The sequence below is a fragment of the Tachysurus vachellii genome, chromosome 14 (genome assembly GCF_030014155.1).
Source record: "Tachysurus vachellii isolate PV-2020 chromosome 14, HZAU_Pvac_v1, whole genome shotgun sequence".
Taxonomy (NCBI): domain Eukaryota; kingdom Metazoa; phylum Chordata; class Actinopteri; order Siluriformes; family Bagridae; genus Tachysurus; species Tachysurus vachellii.
The window spans coordinates 14214964-14232641 of NC_083473.1; the positions used below are offsets into that span (position 1 = coordinate 14214964).

At 36.8% G+C, this 17678-nt stretch overlaps 1 protein-coding gene across 1 annotated transcript; it reads left to right on the forward strand.

The window, feature by feature from the left end:
• Nucleotides 1–1248: 1248 nt before the first annotated feature.
• Nucleotides 1249–16635, forward strand: stra6 (signaling receptor and transporter of retinol STRA6). Its single transcript, XM_060886587.1, has 19 exons — nt 1249–1385; nt 3469–3547; nt 5257–5577; nt 6297–6363; nt 7051–7130; nt 7312–7445; nt 7907–8073; nt 8768–8893; nt 9661–9731; nt 10101–10177; nt 10261–10322; nt 10420–10582; nt 11147–11222; nt 11567–11700; nt 12104–12221; nt 12429–12530; nt 12667–12830; nt 13991–14128; nt 15932–16635. The coding sequence occupies exons 3-19, from the start codon at nt 5495–5497 to the stop codon at nt 16183–16185; spliced, it is 2016 nt and encodes a 671-aa protein (XP_060742570.1). The 5' UTR covers nt 1249–1385; nt 3469–3547; nt 5257–5494; the 3' UTR covers nt 16186–16635.
• Nucleotides 16636–17678: the final 1043 nt, after the last annotated feature.

The window sequence follows — 17678 nt, forward strand, 5'->3', positions numbered from 1 at the left end:
ACAGAAAGTAAAACACAAGCCTTTTTGTGCTTAAAAAAGGTCTAGTAACATGAAAGCAATAGGATTATAGCTAATATTAAAAAATGGGTAATGTGTATATTAGTGTCTTGAGATTTCTGAACAGTTCGACCCCGATTTTCTGCTGTTCAAAATATTCCAGACTGTCCACATGTGTAGAGAAAGGCCACATAATACAAGCTATATTATATAATTTCACCTTCTTTACTAAAATTAAGCAAGATAAGTTATTTTCATCAGTTCAATAGGATTGGCTTCATGTGGAGCCACTGGATAAAGTATGCATGGCGCACAATTCATAGCCATGTAATCATTCTGCACACGGAGCAGTGCCATGATGCCAATGTACTGATAGAGTTCCTCTCCTGGTTCAGCATACAGGGGTGCATTGGTTCTCGGATAAAATTCAAAGAATCCCTTTTTCACGAGTCTTTCGCATGAATGACTTTTTGTCAAATATCGTGGTTTCTGTCATTCTAGCAAAAGCCTAACCAAGGGAGAAAAAATCATTCATTCATCGATCTTCACTGATCAGTTTATCCTGATCTGGGTCATGGTGCAGAACCAGGCTTCCTGGGGATAAAATACTCATGAAGATGGTGACTGCCCTGCAAAAGTTAACCAAAAATAAGGTAATGTGGTAATGAATCCTACCTTCAGACGGTGTGAAGACAAACTTGTTGCTCAAAAAAGCATAGACTTCTTCCAAACAAGCCTGCTCAAAAATATCAGTGGAGACTGAGTTTGCCTTAATAATCTCTTCATCGTTCATTCCAGAAGAGGATTTTCTACAGTCAGCATAAGCCTGTAGTGCCACAGCTGATTCACTAGAGCCTTCTCTTCAATTTTAGTATGGCTATTCAACATTATTAACCCCCATACAATATTATTTTCAGTCAGGGATTTGTCCTTTGGTCACACAGAGCATCACAATTTGTTTCTTTTGCTGGAGATACAGATTGAATGTCATATCCCTCTACATGAAACTAAACAGATAACGTAAGGGCATTGGCTGTTGGTGATAATTAATGGCAATGTAAAACACTGCTGTAATCATTGCCATATCTTTTCATGGTAATGCCTATAGTGTGACAAAAAAAAAAAAATCTCTCATGATACAAAATAATCTTGTTAATATTAAGATATGAACACACATCGGTTCACTTCAAGGTTTGAACACTAAAAAAATCAGGGGCAAAGTCCCATAAGATTGCATGTAGTGCAGCACTTCTTTTTTCTCTGCACAGGATAAATCTAAGCAGCATGGAGAAAGTCATTTAAACCCAAAGACAAGTTCTATCTTCAGCTTTGTTTTACAATGAACCTTTGTTATGTATGTAGGATCAATGAAACTGATATCCAGGAAGGTAAGAGCAAGCATTGTAGTGTGTGTATTCTCTTTTTTTTTTTTTTTTTTTTTTTTAAATAAGATAATATGCTGTGCGTAAATTAAACAATGAATTCAAATCAAACATGAAATAAAATTAAAAATTAAATGAAATGCACTTAAAGTAAAAAGAAACATAGAAAACGTTGGGATATGCAATTTACACCACTCTTCCCTGATGCTGGGAGAGACACGGTGAGAGTCATTATAATGATTAATTGGCGTATAATTATGGTCTGGATTTTTTTATTTTTTTACGTGAGAATTGTGTTCGAGTGTTTTTGCACCAAGATTGCACATTCAACACGGATCGGGGTTGCCAGATTGGGCATGATTTCCAGAACTTTTTTAAAAATTACCAACTTTTAACTAACCTAAATTACCGTTCGTTTTACAAGCCGGTGAAATTATGTATTTATTATAGGGTGTGTGATACATCTATAACGATAATTGTGTTAAAAGCTGTTTAGTGTGTCTGTCACAATATTATGCTACATCCACCATATGCAGGTAAACGAGTACACAGTGTTGTATGTTACAGAAAAGTACAAAATGTGATAAATAATCCAATAATCCGCTGAAAAGAAAGCATTTCATTACTAAATTTACGAGGTGAGACTTCACACAGCTATCTGAAGTCAAACTCTCGACACTGTCCAATATGAGCGAGGTTGCCAGATCTGCATAATTGTTCACTGTAATTTGACTCAGTTGTATTTATATAGTGCGTTTAACAATGGACGTTGCCACAAAGCAGCTTTACATTTAAAAAAAAAATGCAAAATCACAATTTCAAATAATTTTAAAAAAGGATTTTCTATGCATTCTTTATTAATTCATTCATAATGTAACTGCTTTGTCCTGGTCAGGTTAGTAGTGGACCCAGAGGTGGATATAAATTGATAATAGACCACACTTGGATGCCACACTTTATTTTCACCACACGATTTCACCCCCAAAACTGCTGTCACCTACAATATATGGCAAAATTGTACACACCTGCCATATGTGCGACTACTCAAACTATTAGCACAAATCTGGAAGTAAAGAATTGTGTAAGATATGTTTGTATCCTGTCAAATTAAGATTTCTCTTTGGTGGTACTGTAGGTCTAGCCCAAACCTGTTTTAGCATGACAGTCCACCAGTACACAAATCAAGGTCCATAAAGACATGGTCTGCCAAGTTTGGAGTGGAAGAACTTGTGGTTGCAAAGAACCCTGACCTCACCCTTCACTTCACTAATGCACTTGTGGCTGAATGAACCAATTGCATACAACCTCTTTCCAAAATGTAGTGGAAACTGTAACTGTCCTATAACTGTCACGGTTATTATAACAGCATTTACGTACTTCTGATAAATAAGCTCATCTAAAAAAATCTGATAAATAAGATAATCTATCCACAACAGCCAGTCCGAAATCTACAGGGTCTTAGTGGACAGTATGACATTGTCTATGGGTGTTCTTCAATTAAAAAAGAGGAAAAAATATTCTTTTAAGGCTGCTGAGGACAGGAGATTAAATTGTCACATGCTCTGTCAGTGACTAATGGCTGTTTTTCCCCCCATCATTAAATATCTCAGTCTGTTATTGGCAGAGCCAGGTTAGCACCACCAATTTTTTCTTTAACTGACTGATGTTAGTGCTCCCAAGAGACCATGAGCGATGATAGAGGATATGAAATCACTAAAGAGAACGTCCATCTTTTTCTATATCCTTGCTGCTGTGTCTTTAATTAAATCTGGTCATTCACTGGGTTTTGGCTGTACCCCTTTTCTAGTTAACTGTGTGAGAGCAGGTCAGATGAAAGCTGCACACAGCTTTAAAAGCCACGGTGATGGACAGTGATGCACTTAATAATGAAATTCCTTTTTTGGTACTCAATTGTGAGTTAAGAAGGTGTCGTTTTTATGTTACAGAAAATCAAAGTGTGTCTTTTTATGACTAATATCTGTTGGAATTTTTCTGTGTGTAGTGCATTAATGTTTTCACTTGGCCTGAGGAACAGTATACCTCTTTTTGTGTTCTGATTTATGAAAGACATTTTCTGTTCACGTCTCAGACCCAAAACCAAGCACCAGCAATTTCTCAGCCTGGACCAAACAAAGTCTCTGGCCCTATTCCACCACCACCTTGGTGATGTAAGTCTTCAAAGCATTCTTTGTTCAACAGTCTCTGTTTGTCCAGCCTCTTTTTTTTCTCACAGAAGGATGAAACTGATTTGTGAGGTTTTTGGTTCCCCTCAAGAGTTTTAGCGATGGTTTTGAAAATTTCTTTAACTCTCTTTGACTGTAATCCCTGCATAATGAGAGGAGCAAACTGACCTTGACACTGTGATTAAGATTACGAAGTTTCGCTAGAATAGATGAGTGAGGGAGGGAGACCGGCAACAGAGCTTTGTTGTATTTCCAACTCTATAGAAAAATACTGTTGTTTACTGTCAAATGCACAACATAGAACTTAAACAGAATCCTGACAATATTCAGTTAAGTAAATGTGTGTAATTGGAACTGAAGTGCTGTGTGTGAGGGAGATGTACTGTAACCTTTACCCCATCCTGTTTTCAGTCTGTTCACATGGCTCTGCCTTCTCTGTGCTGATGCTGGGGCAGAAAAGGCATTTCTAATTTCAGATGTAGTGAAATCTAAATCTAATGGTATATAAAGTTATATGCATCTAAATTTATATAAATCCAAAGCTAAAAGCCTGATACTGTACATAGCATGTTCAAGGTCTAATACGATTAAATGACATATATTAATCTACTTATAATTATTTCTTTTATACTAAATTAATTCAGCTTCCAGGAGCTCCAGATTTATGATACATCATATGTTCTTTATAATTTTCTTGCAAGTAATGCTATAATTACTCCTAATCATAGCTCATATGCATGTGTATTTGCCACTGAGTACCTAACAGATAGATAACTGGTCAGTTGTTATAATCTAGGTTGCACTTTTAGAGTTGAAGAGTTGTGAGTTGGACTTCAGGTTGCTTTGCCATATTCTCAGCAAATTAATTAAGATTAGCCAATCCAATCCAAACATACCAAAACAACTATGGTTATTGCATCTAGTTAGCTTGTCAGTACAGCCAGTCAGCTATTGAGGTTTAGTTAGTTTCCAGGTTAATTAACAGTTGAGTTTGTTTTGTGAGAACACAGACTATTTGTTTATCTATCGATTATTTTTTCTTTTTCTTCCTTTTCTTGTCTTTACTGAGGTACTAAGAAAGTGACTTAAGAAACCAAGAAAAGGTGCTCTTTGCTTTTTTGTTAACAAATTTGGTCCCTATACTAATCTAGATCATCCATTAAAAAAATCCTTTTTTCGTGAGTTCAGTGGTACTTTTAAGCTTTGAGTTTGTGTAGACAGTACTTGCTTTTCATTACTTGATTTTGACTCATCATTATTAATCCTCACAGCAAGATAGCTTGTTATATGTATCATATGTTACTCATATGTATTTCCCTGTTATCTCATTGGAAAATGGAAATGAATGAATGTACCACACCTCCTCAGCTATAGCCATCCCACACACATATAACTCAGTGTTTTATAAAATTCCTGTGCTTCTGATACTCTTCATGCTGGCCTCTCAGACAGCAGCCCGCCCATGGACAGTCACCCAATCTCAGTAAGCCACAGGTGGCAGGAGAGACTAGCTGCCCCTTATTTGCATTGTTCTTCTCTTTATTTTCATATTTTGGTCATTTCTCTTCTCTATCTTTCTGTCTTTTCTATCCTTTATGTTTGGCTCCCTCTATTCAGTCTTCCAGTGTGGTGTTGATTTAAATCTAAAAACAAAGGCCACTTAAACTATTTTTCACAACTCTCTGCTACAACAGGATTGAAGCACCTGAACAGAGACAGAAATAAGGTGAAGGAGGGAGAGATCACAAGGAACACAGGACTTCACAAAACCAAACTTTGAAAGGAGCTTTTTTCTTGCACAACGTAAGAAAGAGGAGAAAGGTGTTGTGTATCCCACAGGAAGAGAGAAAAGAGAAGAGAAGTCCACTCTGCCTGAATTCCTGGACTTCTTTCACATACTGATAGATCTGTTTTGGTCCTTAAAACAAGATCATGAGTGCAGACATTGCAAAGGAAGACTTCTATGAGTATCAAGATTTTTATGATAATCCGCTACCCACAAAGGCTCCTGCAGAGTAAGTAATTTGTTTTCATGTACTAACCAGGGTTTTCTCTGTAGGATTATTTTTGTCATTTTGCTAAGAAAAAAAAAAAAAAAAAAAATCTTTTTGTACATTTTATTAGTACAAGTTTGACTGAACATGGATATATCACCTAATGTATAAGTTTAGATGAGTCATAATAGAGCTAATTATTCTAAAATAATGGACTAATTCGATAGAAAACAGTATCTTTTCCTGTTTGACCTACTCTCAGTGCTCTCAGTTACATCAGTATACAAAATGACATGTTGAATCCTGAGGGAAAATGTAACTCAGTCTAAACACATTCTGTCACTGCAGTTTGTATTTCAGTATCAGACTTATTACCTGACTTCCTGTTACCACTTAAAGGAACATACTGTCTGATTTGTATTCTTTATAGGAGCCTCCAGAAACGTATATCTGGTGTATTTACATGCTGGTAAACATTGATTTCATATCAGAATAGTCTGAGTATTTGTACATAGACACCATTGTTTTTGCAGTGGTTTAATTCAATCTTTGTTCATCACAGCAAATTGTATATTTAAGATGTAGTTTAATTTTTGTTGCTTTGTGTAGCAATTAATTGCATAATTCAGGCTTACAATGGTCAAGAGGTTTCCTTTAAGGATGCTAACAGCAAAAGGATTTTTAAGTGGCTTGAATTATGGCAGCTTATAATAAATACTTTGTTTTTGTGAAATTTCCAGAGTTATCCCACCATGTGACCCCAAAGCTGATGAAAGTCTCTACCACATATGCATCACAGTCATATCCGTGAGTCTTGTCTGAGATTACATTTACATTACATTTACATCGTTTGGCAGACGCCCTTATCCAGAGCGACTTACATTATCTCATAATTTTTTTATACAACTGAGCAATTGAGGGTTAAGGGCCTTGCTCAGGGGCCCAACAGTGGCAGCTTGGTGGACCTGGGATCAAACTCACAACCTTCTGATTGGTAGCCCAACACCTTAATCACTAGGCTACCACACAGATAAAGCATGTTGTATTGTGGATGACCAAATCATATAAAATATACTAGGAAACATTTGAAGTGGTTAGCACTTATAATGCATAGCTCCTGGGCTTCCCGTTGACTCGAGGTTACAGCCATCATTCTAGCATATTTGAAGTTTATAAATGTGATGGACCATGTGGTAAGGTCAGGCCAACCCCCTGCATGCTGTTTAGGCCCTGGATAGTCCTAAAGTTGTGATGGGTCATAGCAGGTCACTGATCCCAGGCCTCTGTTCATTGACCTTGATTAATGGAGGACAGGGCCACGTCACATGACCTTCTTTGAAGAAGTGTCTGTTTTCTTTCCCTCTACTGAGAGTAATTTTAATTTGAACTCGGAAGCAATAGAACATTGTTTTCAACAGTGGATTATGGTTTGATCTTGGCAGGGCTAGATTGCTCAAGATTTCCTCTTCTGTTCCTCTTCCTCTGCTATCTTAGTTTGTGGTCATGCTGATCTTGGTGGTGTTGGCAAAGCGGAAGAAATTTGAAAGGCTAAAAGGAGTTCCAGCTTTATGCAGGTGAGTCCAGCATGATTTTCACCTCAACATCTTAAATTAAAGCCAGTGTCAAAACTTTAGCTTGTTCTACTTCATGCTTACTTTGCAGTGAACTTAAAATATTTAAATGAAACAGAACTATTGGTTCATTCCCATAGTATTGTACTGTATATATAACTCAATATTTCTTTTCTTTCTCAAGCCCTGTGAATTTTTTAGACCACACACAGCACAAAGCTTTGTCTGCGGCTGTGTTTGGGGTTATGTTCTGCAGGCTTGTTGGACTGGTTCTATCCCCCAACCCATTACCTTTTACTAAGGATGAACAAAACAAAGGTATGGGATTTTTCTGTGCTAATTCTTTATTTTAGCTTGTTTCTTTATATCTACATATTGATATATTATACTGTTTATGGGATTGGAACAGCCACAATTCGAGTGAAAATTCTGATATTGTTTGAGACCACCAGGTTAGTTGGGAAACTTATCTGTAAAGATGATATGAACCAGAGGCAGTGAGTCATTCCTGCACTGAAGCTATCAAATGAACTATACTTTTTCACAAAATGGCTCCTATCCAAAACAGGCTCTATTCACACAAGAGGATAAACAATACCTGTCTTTTTACATGACTCTTTGTCTTTGAACTATTGATCCCATATTTATTTTTGTTACTAAACGCATTTCCATATTATCAAGGTTTCTATATATATGTTTAGCTAATAGTGTACCATTTTTACAAGAAACTGTTGAATAAATGTTCTTAATTTGTTGTTATTTATTATTGATTTTCTCAGAGTATTGGCTGATCCTTGCTCTCTTCTACTACCCTGTATTGTATTACCCCTTGCTGGCCTGCGGCACCCTCCACATCAGAGTTGGCTATATAGTGGGCAGCCTGTTGTCATGGACACATTTTGGCATACTCATCTGGCATAAAATTGACTGTCCCAAAACACCACATGTAGGTCTCCTTAGATTGTATTGGCATTGTTAATAGTTGGGTTGTTATTGTTTTATGTAGGAACATTACATAGAATCTAGTAAGTCACAGCATAGCTAGAATTTAATTATGTAGAACTACATATTGTAGCGTGTGATTGCGTGAGTGAATGAGAGTGTGTGTGCCCTGCGATGGGTTGTCACTCCGTCCGGGGTGTATCCTGCCTTGATGCCCGATGACGCCTGAGATAGGCACAGGCTCCCCGTGACCCGAGGTAGTTCGGATAAGCGGTAGAAGATGAATGAATGAATGAATACATATTGTAGCTCCTAAGATTCTCACATTCATCCCACAACCCATCATTTTTACCCAATGCCTTCTTAATATATGTTCAAGACTTAAAATTATTTGTTCTGCATACAAGTCAGCTACAGTGCACTTAGCATAGCTAATCACTGCAGCGTCTGGCAGAGTGAAGTATATCTTCTGAAAGTTAATCAAAATGTTAAAGATAAACCAAAGGTTGCAAACAACATGTAAACGGATGATTGTGTAAATGGGCTTACCTTCCTTGTCTGTTTTATTGTTTTTGAAAAGCTAGACATGCAGTAAGCAGTTAGAATAAAATGATCAAGAGTATCAACCTATTCTAACCGCCCAAGTTATATAAAAGTAGGAAATTTATTTGTTATTTTTTTCTACATATCCTTTGCAGATATATAAGTACCATTCCCTTTTGAGCAGCCTGCCAGAGATTGCCTGTTTGGCATTTCTCAGTTTCCAGTATCCTCTTCTCCTGTTCAAGGGCTTTAAAGGAACAGAGAAAAGCGATCCCTTTGAGGTGAGTGTGTGCAGTGCCACTGATGTGTAAATGAACTGGGACCGACTGAGTGTTTTTGAGGGATTAATAAACTTGTCATGCATATTTGAGGCCTAGAATTTGTCATGGTGACATTTGAGCTCTCTAGAACACGTAAATGTGTAAAATCGGTGGTTTCCTGTTTTCACTCCCTGTGCACACCTGAGAAAGTTTTCTAACTCACAAATAATAAAGCTTAATTATCTAACACAATGCAAAGTGTAAAACTGTGTGTAATCACCAGAATGTCATTCCACTGCCTAATCATAATAAGCAGCTTTCTGGGATTTAAGTTCTGGTCTGTGGCAGAATAGATTACATTGTTTTATTTTCCCACAGAGACAGAACAATGGTGCTCTTATTTGTCACTGTAAAAATGTATGGTGTTGACTGGAAATTGAGGGGAATAATCTTCTCTTAATCTTAATAGAACGTCATGACTATTTTTAATTCTTGTTTCTTTCTTCCATTCAAGGGAGTTTTGTGTCACCTCAGACTTCTCGGACAAATACAAACACATTTAAATATATCTAATATTAATCTTGAATTTTGTATTCTATTAATCTTTATATTATTCTCTATAATATCCTTTGTTCTATGTTTATGTTCTGTAAAGCTGCTTTGAATTGAAAACGTGAACTGATTAGATACATTTGGATTACAATCAGTACCTTGTTAAAAATGTCATGCAAATGTCATGCAAATGCATGTGCTAATTGATTTCCATTCACTTTCATTTTGTTTCACAGGACCTCAACAGTAGCTACTACACAGACTATGTAAAGAACATCCTCAAAAAGAAAAAAACATCTCAAGCCAGGTTAGATGAGTGTTCTGTGCAATATTTTTTGTTAACAGATTGTATCAAATTGTTTTTTTTTAATTGATTTTAATTATTAAAATCAATCCGAATTCATCATCTTTGTGAAGATATAGCAGTTAATCAGATAACAATTACATTCTCAAAAAAGGAATAAAGAATCATAAGAGAGACATTCAGTCAGATAAAAAGAGATTTCCTATTATTTATGAGTAGGAATATATCCTGTTAAACCATATAAGGACATATAATATACTATGCAGCTATTATGCTTTATTTAACGGTTAGAAATGAGAAGGAAATAATCGTTCTCATCTAAATAATTGTTTGACTGTCTTTATTTGTGTTTCTTGTTTCTTCCTTTTTCAGTTCAAGCAATTCTAAACATAAGCTGGCTGAAAGAATCACTAAAGCACTAAAATCTTACATATACACACCTAAAGAGGGTAACTATCACAGTGTGTATAATATATGCCAGTTTTAGGTCTTAATGTCTGCATTGTTGTGATTTGGTGATTTTTTTCTATAGTTTTTAGGTTCCCTCTGAAGTTAACTATCTCTCTTGTTGTTTCATTTATTGCTCTTTATCAGGTGTGTATCTTTGTAAATCCCTAGTAAAGACATTTGAATTGGCTACTACAGGATTACTACATGCCTAATTATATGCTGTTTGCCCATGTTCTATCAGATGGCCCTCTTGCTGGTCATTGGAGTAGTGCCCACTCTCCAGATTGTCCGAAAAGGAGTGAACGAAGACATTGCATTTCTCCTTGCTGGTTTTAACATTGTTCTGTCAGATGATCGGAAAGAGGTGGTTAAGATAGTAGTGTACTACATGGGGTGTGTTGAGGGTGAGTTCAGAATCATTCCGAATCTTTCATGAAAACAAAATAAGCAACATTTTTCTTGGTTTGCATGCAGAATGTTTGATCTGTAAAATCAAATCTGTTTATATGTTTATGTTTATAATTTTGCCAATTCATCGCTGCTTTAATTTTTCTTTTTTATTTCTGATATTTGGTATTGTTGAGTTTGTTAACTCCACAGTGTACATGAGAAGTAATCCAGAATTCACTTACACTGACTTAGAGGCTTCTGTGCTCAGTAGAGGAAGCTGCCTGTGGTCTAATTATATTAAGCTTCTTGCCAACTGCAAGAAATATTGCGCAGAGGCCTGTAATGGATCCATTGCTGAGCGTATAGATCCACTGTCAATCTTCTCCTTATACACACCTGTGTAAATCTATACTATGTGCACAAAACATGCACAAGTCCACATATACAAATTAAGACTGGAGAATAGTGAACGAGTCAGCAGAGCAGACTGATGGACCATTGCAGAAAGTACTTGATAATCAACCAACAGTGAAAACTGCTGAGTTTGGCTGTATGAGGGTTATTTTTTGTTCTTTCAGTGTGCTATGTCTCAGCAATAGCCCTGACCTGCTTGGTTAATCTGGTCATGTTTATGAGGTCCATGGTCCTGCATAGGTAAGGCTAAAATGCATATAATGTTTAACATTTCACAGAATGTCTAAATGCACATTAGTGCATCTCGCTTACTGTATATCACACACACTCAGACACACACACACACATATGAAACTAATAGTAAAATATATTGTATTCGCACTGATAAGAGTTACTTTTAGTGGGAGCAGACTTTGTTTGACTCTAATCTACAAACTACAAGCTGAAAATAATGGGGTTCTCAAATCGAGTCAATTTTAATTGCCTCATTAAAATTTCCATTCAAATCAATTCACACATCCTTATTATATTCCTCATATATTTGAACTCTTGTATCTCATTAAATTACATATTTTGGAATTCAGGTCTAATCTGAGAGGGTTGTACCGAGGGGATATCTACAATGTTTATAACGTCCAGAGAAGCATAAGGCCATCACGTCCTGCCCTCGTGTGCTGGATGGGCTACACCAGCTACCAAGCTGCATTTATTTGTTTGGGTAAATTTAAAAGATTTCTTTTATAAACATACCTTTTTCTCTTTCCAGTGGGAAGGTAAATTTTCTACATATATTTTTTTTTCATTTCCATATTGATATTTTGTTGTATTTATAAAATATTTTTCTCAATTTTATATTAACCCCTTGAGTCTACACTTATTGATTATTATTAATATTAGAGTGTAATTTTCAGCACATACTGTACTATGGATTATTTAGTAGTGGCACATATCTTTGAAAGATATATATATTTACTAAATTGGGAAAATTAAGTGTGAACTGTTGTTTAAGCATGAATTTAATTAATTTAATTACCAATTTTTTTTTACAAAATTACACCTACCAAATAATGTGTATACATGTCAAGTATAACAGAGAACTCTCTGTATCTGTTCTCATCAAGGCATGATCATTCAGACTCTGGTGTTCTTCATTTGCTTTCTATTTGTTGTGTTCCTCATCATCATTCCCATCTTATATGGAAAGAACCTTGTGGTCTTTCACATCATTGGCAGAATGTGGTGAGTACACTTCACTGCCATTGACGATGAATATAATATGTTGTCATGGTATTGATCAGTGAACTTGAGCTGTTAGTCTCTCTGCTTCCTAATTGTGTCCAGGGTCAGGGCACTCCAAAATCTCTCATCCTAATCCATATACTCCAGCACTTATAAAAGTGCTGCTTAAAACAAATCCTCTCTTATGTGCTGTGTCTCCATTCCCAGGCCTTTCTGGTTGACTCTGTCATTAACAGTGCTTATCCAGCACCTTACGTCCAGGTTCTTCTTCATTAAAAAGGATGCTGGAACACAAGACCTAACTAACAGGTAGAGTTTTTCCCAAAAAGTGTTAATCTGTTTGAAGTCTAAACACCTTGTGTCATTTTATTTATGTTTATATACTTTTAATCTATATGTGAATATGTGTGTTATGTATAAATGTGTTTTGCTTGTCTGTGTGTAGGGGGTGGCTTTTCCTTCTGACCTACATACTATTTCCAGTCAATGTACTGGTGGGTGGGTTGTTGGGAATTTGGAGGTTGGTCATCACAGCTCTTTTTAACATTGTGCATTTGGGCCGCATGGACATCAGCCTCCTCAACCGCAATGTGGAATCTTTTGACACAGGTATATCAGATTGCACTAACAGCCTGGCTCAGCTAAAAACCAGCTTGCTTTATTTTCTATTGCCTGTTTTTGTCCATATAAGTGTGACACATACAGACGGTTGACAAATTAAAGGTGAAATCAGTGGTGGTTATGCTGTAGGAAGCATTTATCCTGCATGCTTTAGATCCACTTGTCCATTTAAAGCAAAGAGTGCATATCAATACAGAGCTATTATCTCTGATCATCTTTATCCTTTGATTTAACATTTCTATCCTGATGAGAGTGCTCTCTTCCAGGATGTCAAAGTCTCCATTCACAAGGCACAATGGCACACTGAAAGATTAGATAAGTATGAAAATGAAGTCAATCATATGCTATGACCTCCAGAGAGAACCCAACTTAACATTTGCAATAGATTTCTGATCAAAAGTGTTAGACAGGGCTTTCATTCACCATCATCAAAACAATAATTGAGGGAATATCCTTGTAGAATTTATGCCAAGGTGCGTTGAAGCTTGTCTGGTAGCTCATGGTGGGCAACCTTACTAAGACACAGGTTATTGTATTTTTCTTGAATTTGTTACCAATATGGGGGGCACAGTGGCTTAGTGGTTAGCACATTCGCCTCACACCTCCAGGGTTGGGGGTTCGATTCCCGCCTCCGCCTTGTGTGTGTGGAGTTTGCATGTTCTCCCCGTGTTTCAGGGGTTTCCTCCGGGTACTCTGGTTTCCTCCCCTGGTCCAAAGACATGCATGGTAGGTTGATTGGCATCTCTGGAAAATTGTCCGTAGTGTGTGAGTGCGTGAGTGAATGAGAGTGTGTGTGTGCCCTGTGATGGGTTGGCGCTCCGTCCAGGGTGTATCCTGCCTTGATGCCCGATGACGCCTGAGATAGGCACAGGCTCCCCGTGACCCAAGGTAGTTCGGATAAGTGGTAGAAAATGAGTGAGAGTGAGAGTGAGTACCATTATGTATAGTGAGTGTATAATTTTTATGTAAAGCTGACAGCATGCTGACAGGTTTCTTAAATATATGAGATGTAAAAACTGTATAATCCTCCTAGACACCGATTGCAATGTAATCTGTATGTCTTACTTGAGATGTACACCATATTCAATGATAGACTGTAGATTGCATTTTCCCCAGTTCAATGTATGTACCATTCTGTTGCTCTGCAGGGTATCGCTGCTATGCTCATTATTTAAAGATTGAGGTCAGTCAGTCTCACCCAGTCATGAAGGCCTTCTGTGGGTTGCTATTGCAGTCTTCAAGACAGGACAAAGGCACCGGAGATGCGGCACGTAATGTGGAGGAAGGTTGGTGAAAGCAGTGAAACAATTCCTGTGTGCTCCTTGAATAAAGCATAAGAAGCATAAGAATAAAATCTTATCTTAAATCTTAAAGCATAAGAATAAAATCTGATATGGCCATATGCAGGGGGGGCACGGTGGCTTAGTGGTTAGCACGTTCGCCTCACACCTCCAGGGTCAGGGTTCGATTCCCGCCTCCACCTTGTGTGTGTGGAGTTTGCATGTTCTCCCCATGCCTCGGGGGTTTCCTCCGGGTACTCCGGTTTCCTCCCCCGGTCCAAAGACATGCATGCTAGGTTGTTTGGCATCTCTGGAAAAATTGTCCATAGTGTGTGATTGTGTGAGTGAATGAGAGTGTGTGTGTGCCCTGCAATGGGTTGGCACTCCGTCCAGGGTGTATCCTGCCTTGATGCCCAATGACGCCTGAGATAGGCACAGGCTCCCCGTGACCCGAGGTAGTTCGGATAAGCGGTAGAAGATGAATGAATGAATGAATGAATGGCCATATGCAGCTGAATTACCTTATTCCTATCACAAACAAAAATGTAATGATTTGTAAACAAAACACTATGGAATGTTGTTTCTGAATCAGATCTGTTGCTTACTATGCAATGATGAATCCAGTACACAGGTAAAAAATCTTATCACATTTTGTCGCTTTTTGTCCAGTGAGTTTTATTAAAAAGTCTGCTGTTTCTCTTCTGTTAATGGTGGATAAACATTATCCCTGTGCACTACTAAAGCAGCATGTCTGTGGATTTGATTTCTCCAAAGCCATCGGGCTGTATTTCCAGGCAGTTGGCCAGCTTTGTTTAAAAAATAATTGATTCATCAGACTGTCTTGCACGCAGCAGGCGAGCATATCTATCCTGATTAAATTTGTGAGTATAAATTGGGTCATAATGTACAATGAGTATCTCTGGCTTCACTGTTGCTCTCAATCAAACCTGTCATAGACCAAGCAAACATCCGACCTCTGCTGAATAGCACCTCATCCAAGATGAACAGGACTTTTCCCTCAGTTTTATACTTTTCCATCAGGCAAGGAAGACATATCCTTGCTATTTTCTATATAATTCTATATTAAAGTCAAAGTCACAGAAACGGAGTGTGATCACAGCTGTTCGCTTCCAAAGAAGTTAACAAATTGTCAGTGAAAAAGCAGATGGTGAGTACATCATCGCTGAAAAACACAGCTCTGATTAATCTCTACATCTCTCTTTTAATACCTAGACATTTACAAATTGTTTGGCATCCCAAATTGAAAATATTTATGTCTTTGTAATTAGATACAATCACAATTCTGCTAACTCCCGGTGAACAAGGTTCTTTTGTGTAGTAGAGATTAGGTTTGCAGATTACACAGATGGACCATTCTAATTGACTGTTTCATTTATGCAACCCAGAGGGCTTGCATTTTTAGTGTGGTAATGGCAGGCTCAATATGGCCCAACTGTGCTCAAAAGATTCCATTACAACTGCCTTTAGATGCAGCAGTGTGCGGATGATCCTCATTTACTATGTAGACCATATCAACATTTGAAGTACTGTTTACCCATTTCTAATATTTTAATGCATGTTATTTTTTTCCTGCTAACACCATTGAAAGACATCTGAAGAAAAGAAAATGGAAGGATGTCATACACTATTTATGCATAATAATGTTTTTTGAAAGGAAATGAATAGCCTTAGGATTGCTTTTAAACCCCATTTCTTAGACCATATTTTCATATGCATATATTTGACATGCAAAATTATCTATAAGTAAAACAAGCTAATGTTAGATGTTATCTGGCTCTTTTGTTGCAGGAATTCAACTGGTTTCACAGGAAAAGAAACAGAACAAGGTGCCAAATGCTAAGCGAGCACGTGGACACTGGCACCTCCTTTATACGCTAGTGAATAATCCATCTTTGGTGGGGTCTAGGAAGCATTTTCAGCGACAGAGTTCAGAGAGTGTCCTGAATGGCACCCTCAAACGAAGCTTCAAAGAAGGCAGTAAAAAAGAGATCGGCACCACAACAACCAGCAAAGAGTGCGAAGGAGATGCATCTAAAGACTGAGACTGATAAACACAAACAAAAAGAAACTATGCTCTCTCGCTTCCTTTGTTAAATTATATTAGATATTGGACAGATTATAATAATAATAATGATATTATTTTTAGTGTTTGTGTACAAATGAACTTTGTCTTGAATAAATGCCCTTATACCTTATAGTGCCTCAGGAAGAAGACTGTTTCTTCTTTTTTTTGGCAGGATGGATGCACTCTTTCTTTTGTGATCAAATGACTGTTTTTTCATTTGGGTGTTTTGGTGCAGGATTATCAGAAAATTTATAGTGGCAATGGACTCCCACAAAAATACTTGTGCAAGATTATATTTGCTATTTATAATGATGATATATGATGTATGTTTTTCCCTGGGTGTTTTTTCTTTTTCATTTCCATGTTGAGTGTTTCCTGTGCATTCAGTATAGTCTTTGGCAAAAGTGAGCAAAGATTAAAGATTAATTTGTTTGTAAAATGTTACCATTCAATACAATAGACAATAATCTTTTTGAATTGTGGCTAAAACAAGTTCATCCAAATGCATATTTAGTTTTAAAAATGTTTATTTTCTAATTTTAATTAAAGTCATTTTGTGATTTGAACGAAAATAAATAAATAAAAAGCAATGCTTTGGCGTGTGTCTGTTACACAAAGGAAGGACCATACCGCATTGAGGCATATAAGAGCACTATAAGGATGAAAAAGGTTCATTAGACATCTGTGGGTAATTCTTCCTGAAATACATTGCCTGTTAAATAAATGCATAATAGTTTAATAACGCTAAACTCAAATACCCACACATTATAATTACATTTCTGAAATATAATGCATGATTTGCTTCTTGTTTTTTTTTCTCATTATTATTACAAACAAATTCTTGCATTTTTAATTTTTCTTCTTTTCTTTATATTTGAATAGTTGTGATGTTCTGGTGCTATAACTGACCCTTATTGCAGGCGGGTCGCGGATCAGAGCCAAAGAAACGCAGTGCAGCAACCTGCTGTAACCAGCACTGCGTTTCTTTGTTCTTTCAAACGTTTCTTTATAAAAAAAAATAAAATAAAAATAACACCATGATCCCCTACCAAATATACAGAGACTTCATAACGCTTAAAGAATTGTGGAACATGTAACAGATGGTCTGAGACCGCGTTAAAAAACAGAATCTAGTGCGCATTTTGCGCATTTTACGCACTAGAACCAGGCAAACGTTTGCGTTGTGTCATTAGAAAATGAATTAAATTTTTTACACGTTGTTCAAATACATTTCTCAATTTATAAGCATGTATTTCTTCTGTTGTTTAACTTTTTAAATCCTTTTTACAAAGATGTGCGGTAATATTTTCTGTCCAAGATCGTGTGTCTTGATTATTCCTAAAAATAACTTGTTTTGCTCGAGTCTAACGCATATACAGCTTTCTGCTTATCATTCCAAATAAATAAATAAATAAATAAATAAATAAATACCTTGTGCATATATTCTGATATAAAGACAGAATGAGTGCG

Coding starts and splice junctions, on each gene's coding strand:
- stra6 (XM_060886587.1), top strand. CDS start 5,495: ATGAGTGCAGACATTGCAAAGGAAGACTTCTATGAGTATCAAGATTTT. Junction 5,578..6,296: donor CCCACAAAGGCTCCTGCAGA/GTAAGTAATTTG, acceptor TGAAATTTCCAG/AGTTATCCCACCATGTGACC. Junction 12,831..13,990: donor TGTGGAATCTTTTGACACAG/GTATATCAGATT, acceptor GTTGCTCTGCAG/GGTATCGCTGCTATGCTCAT.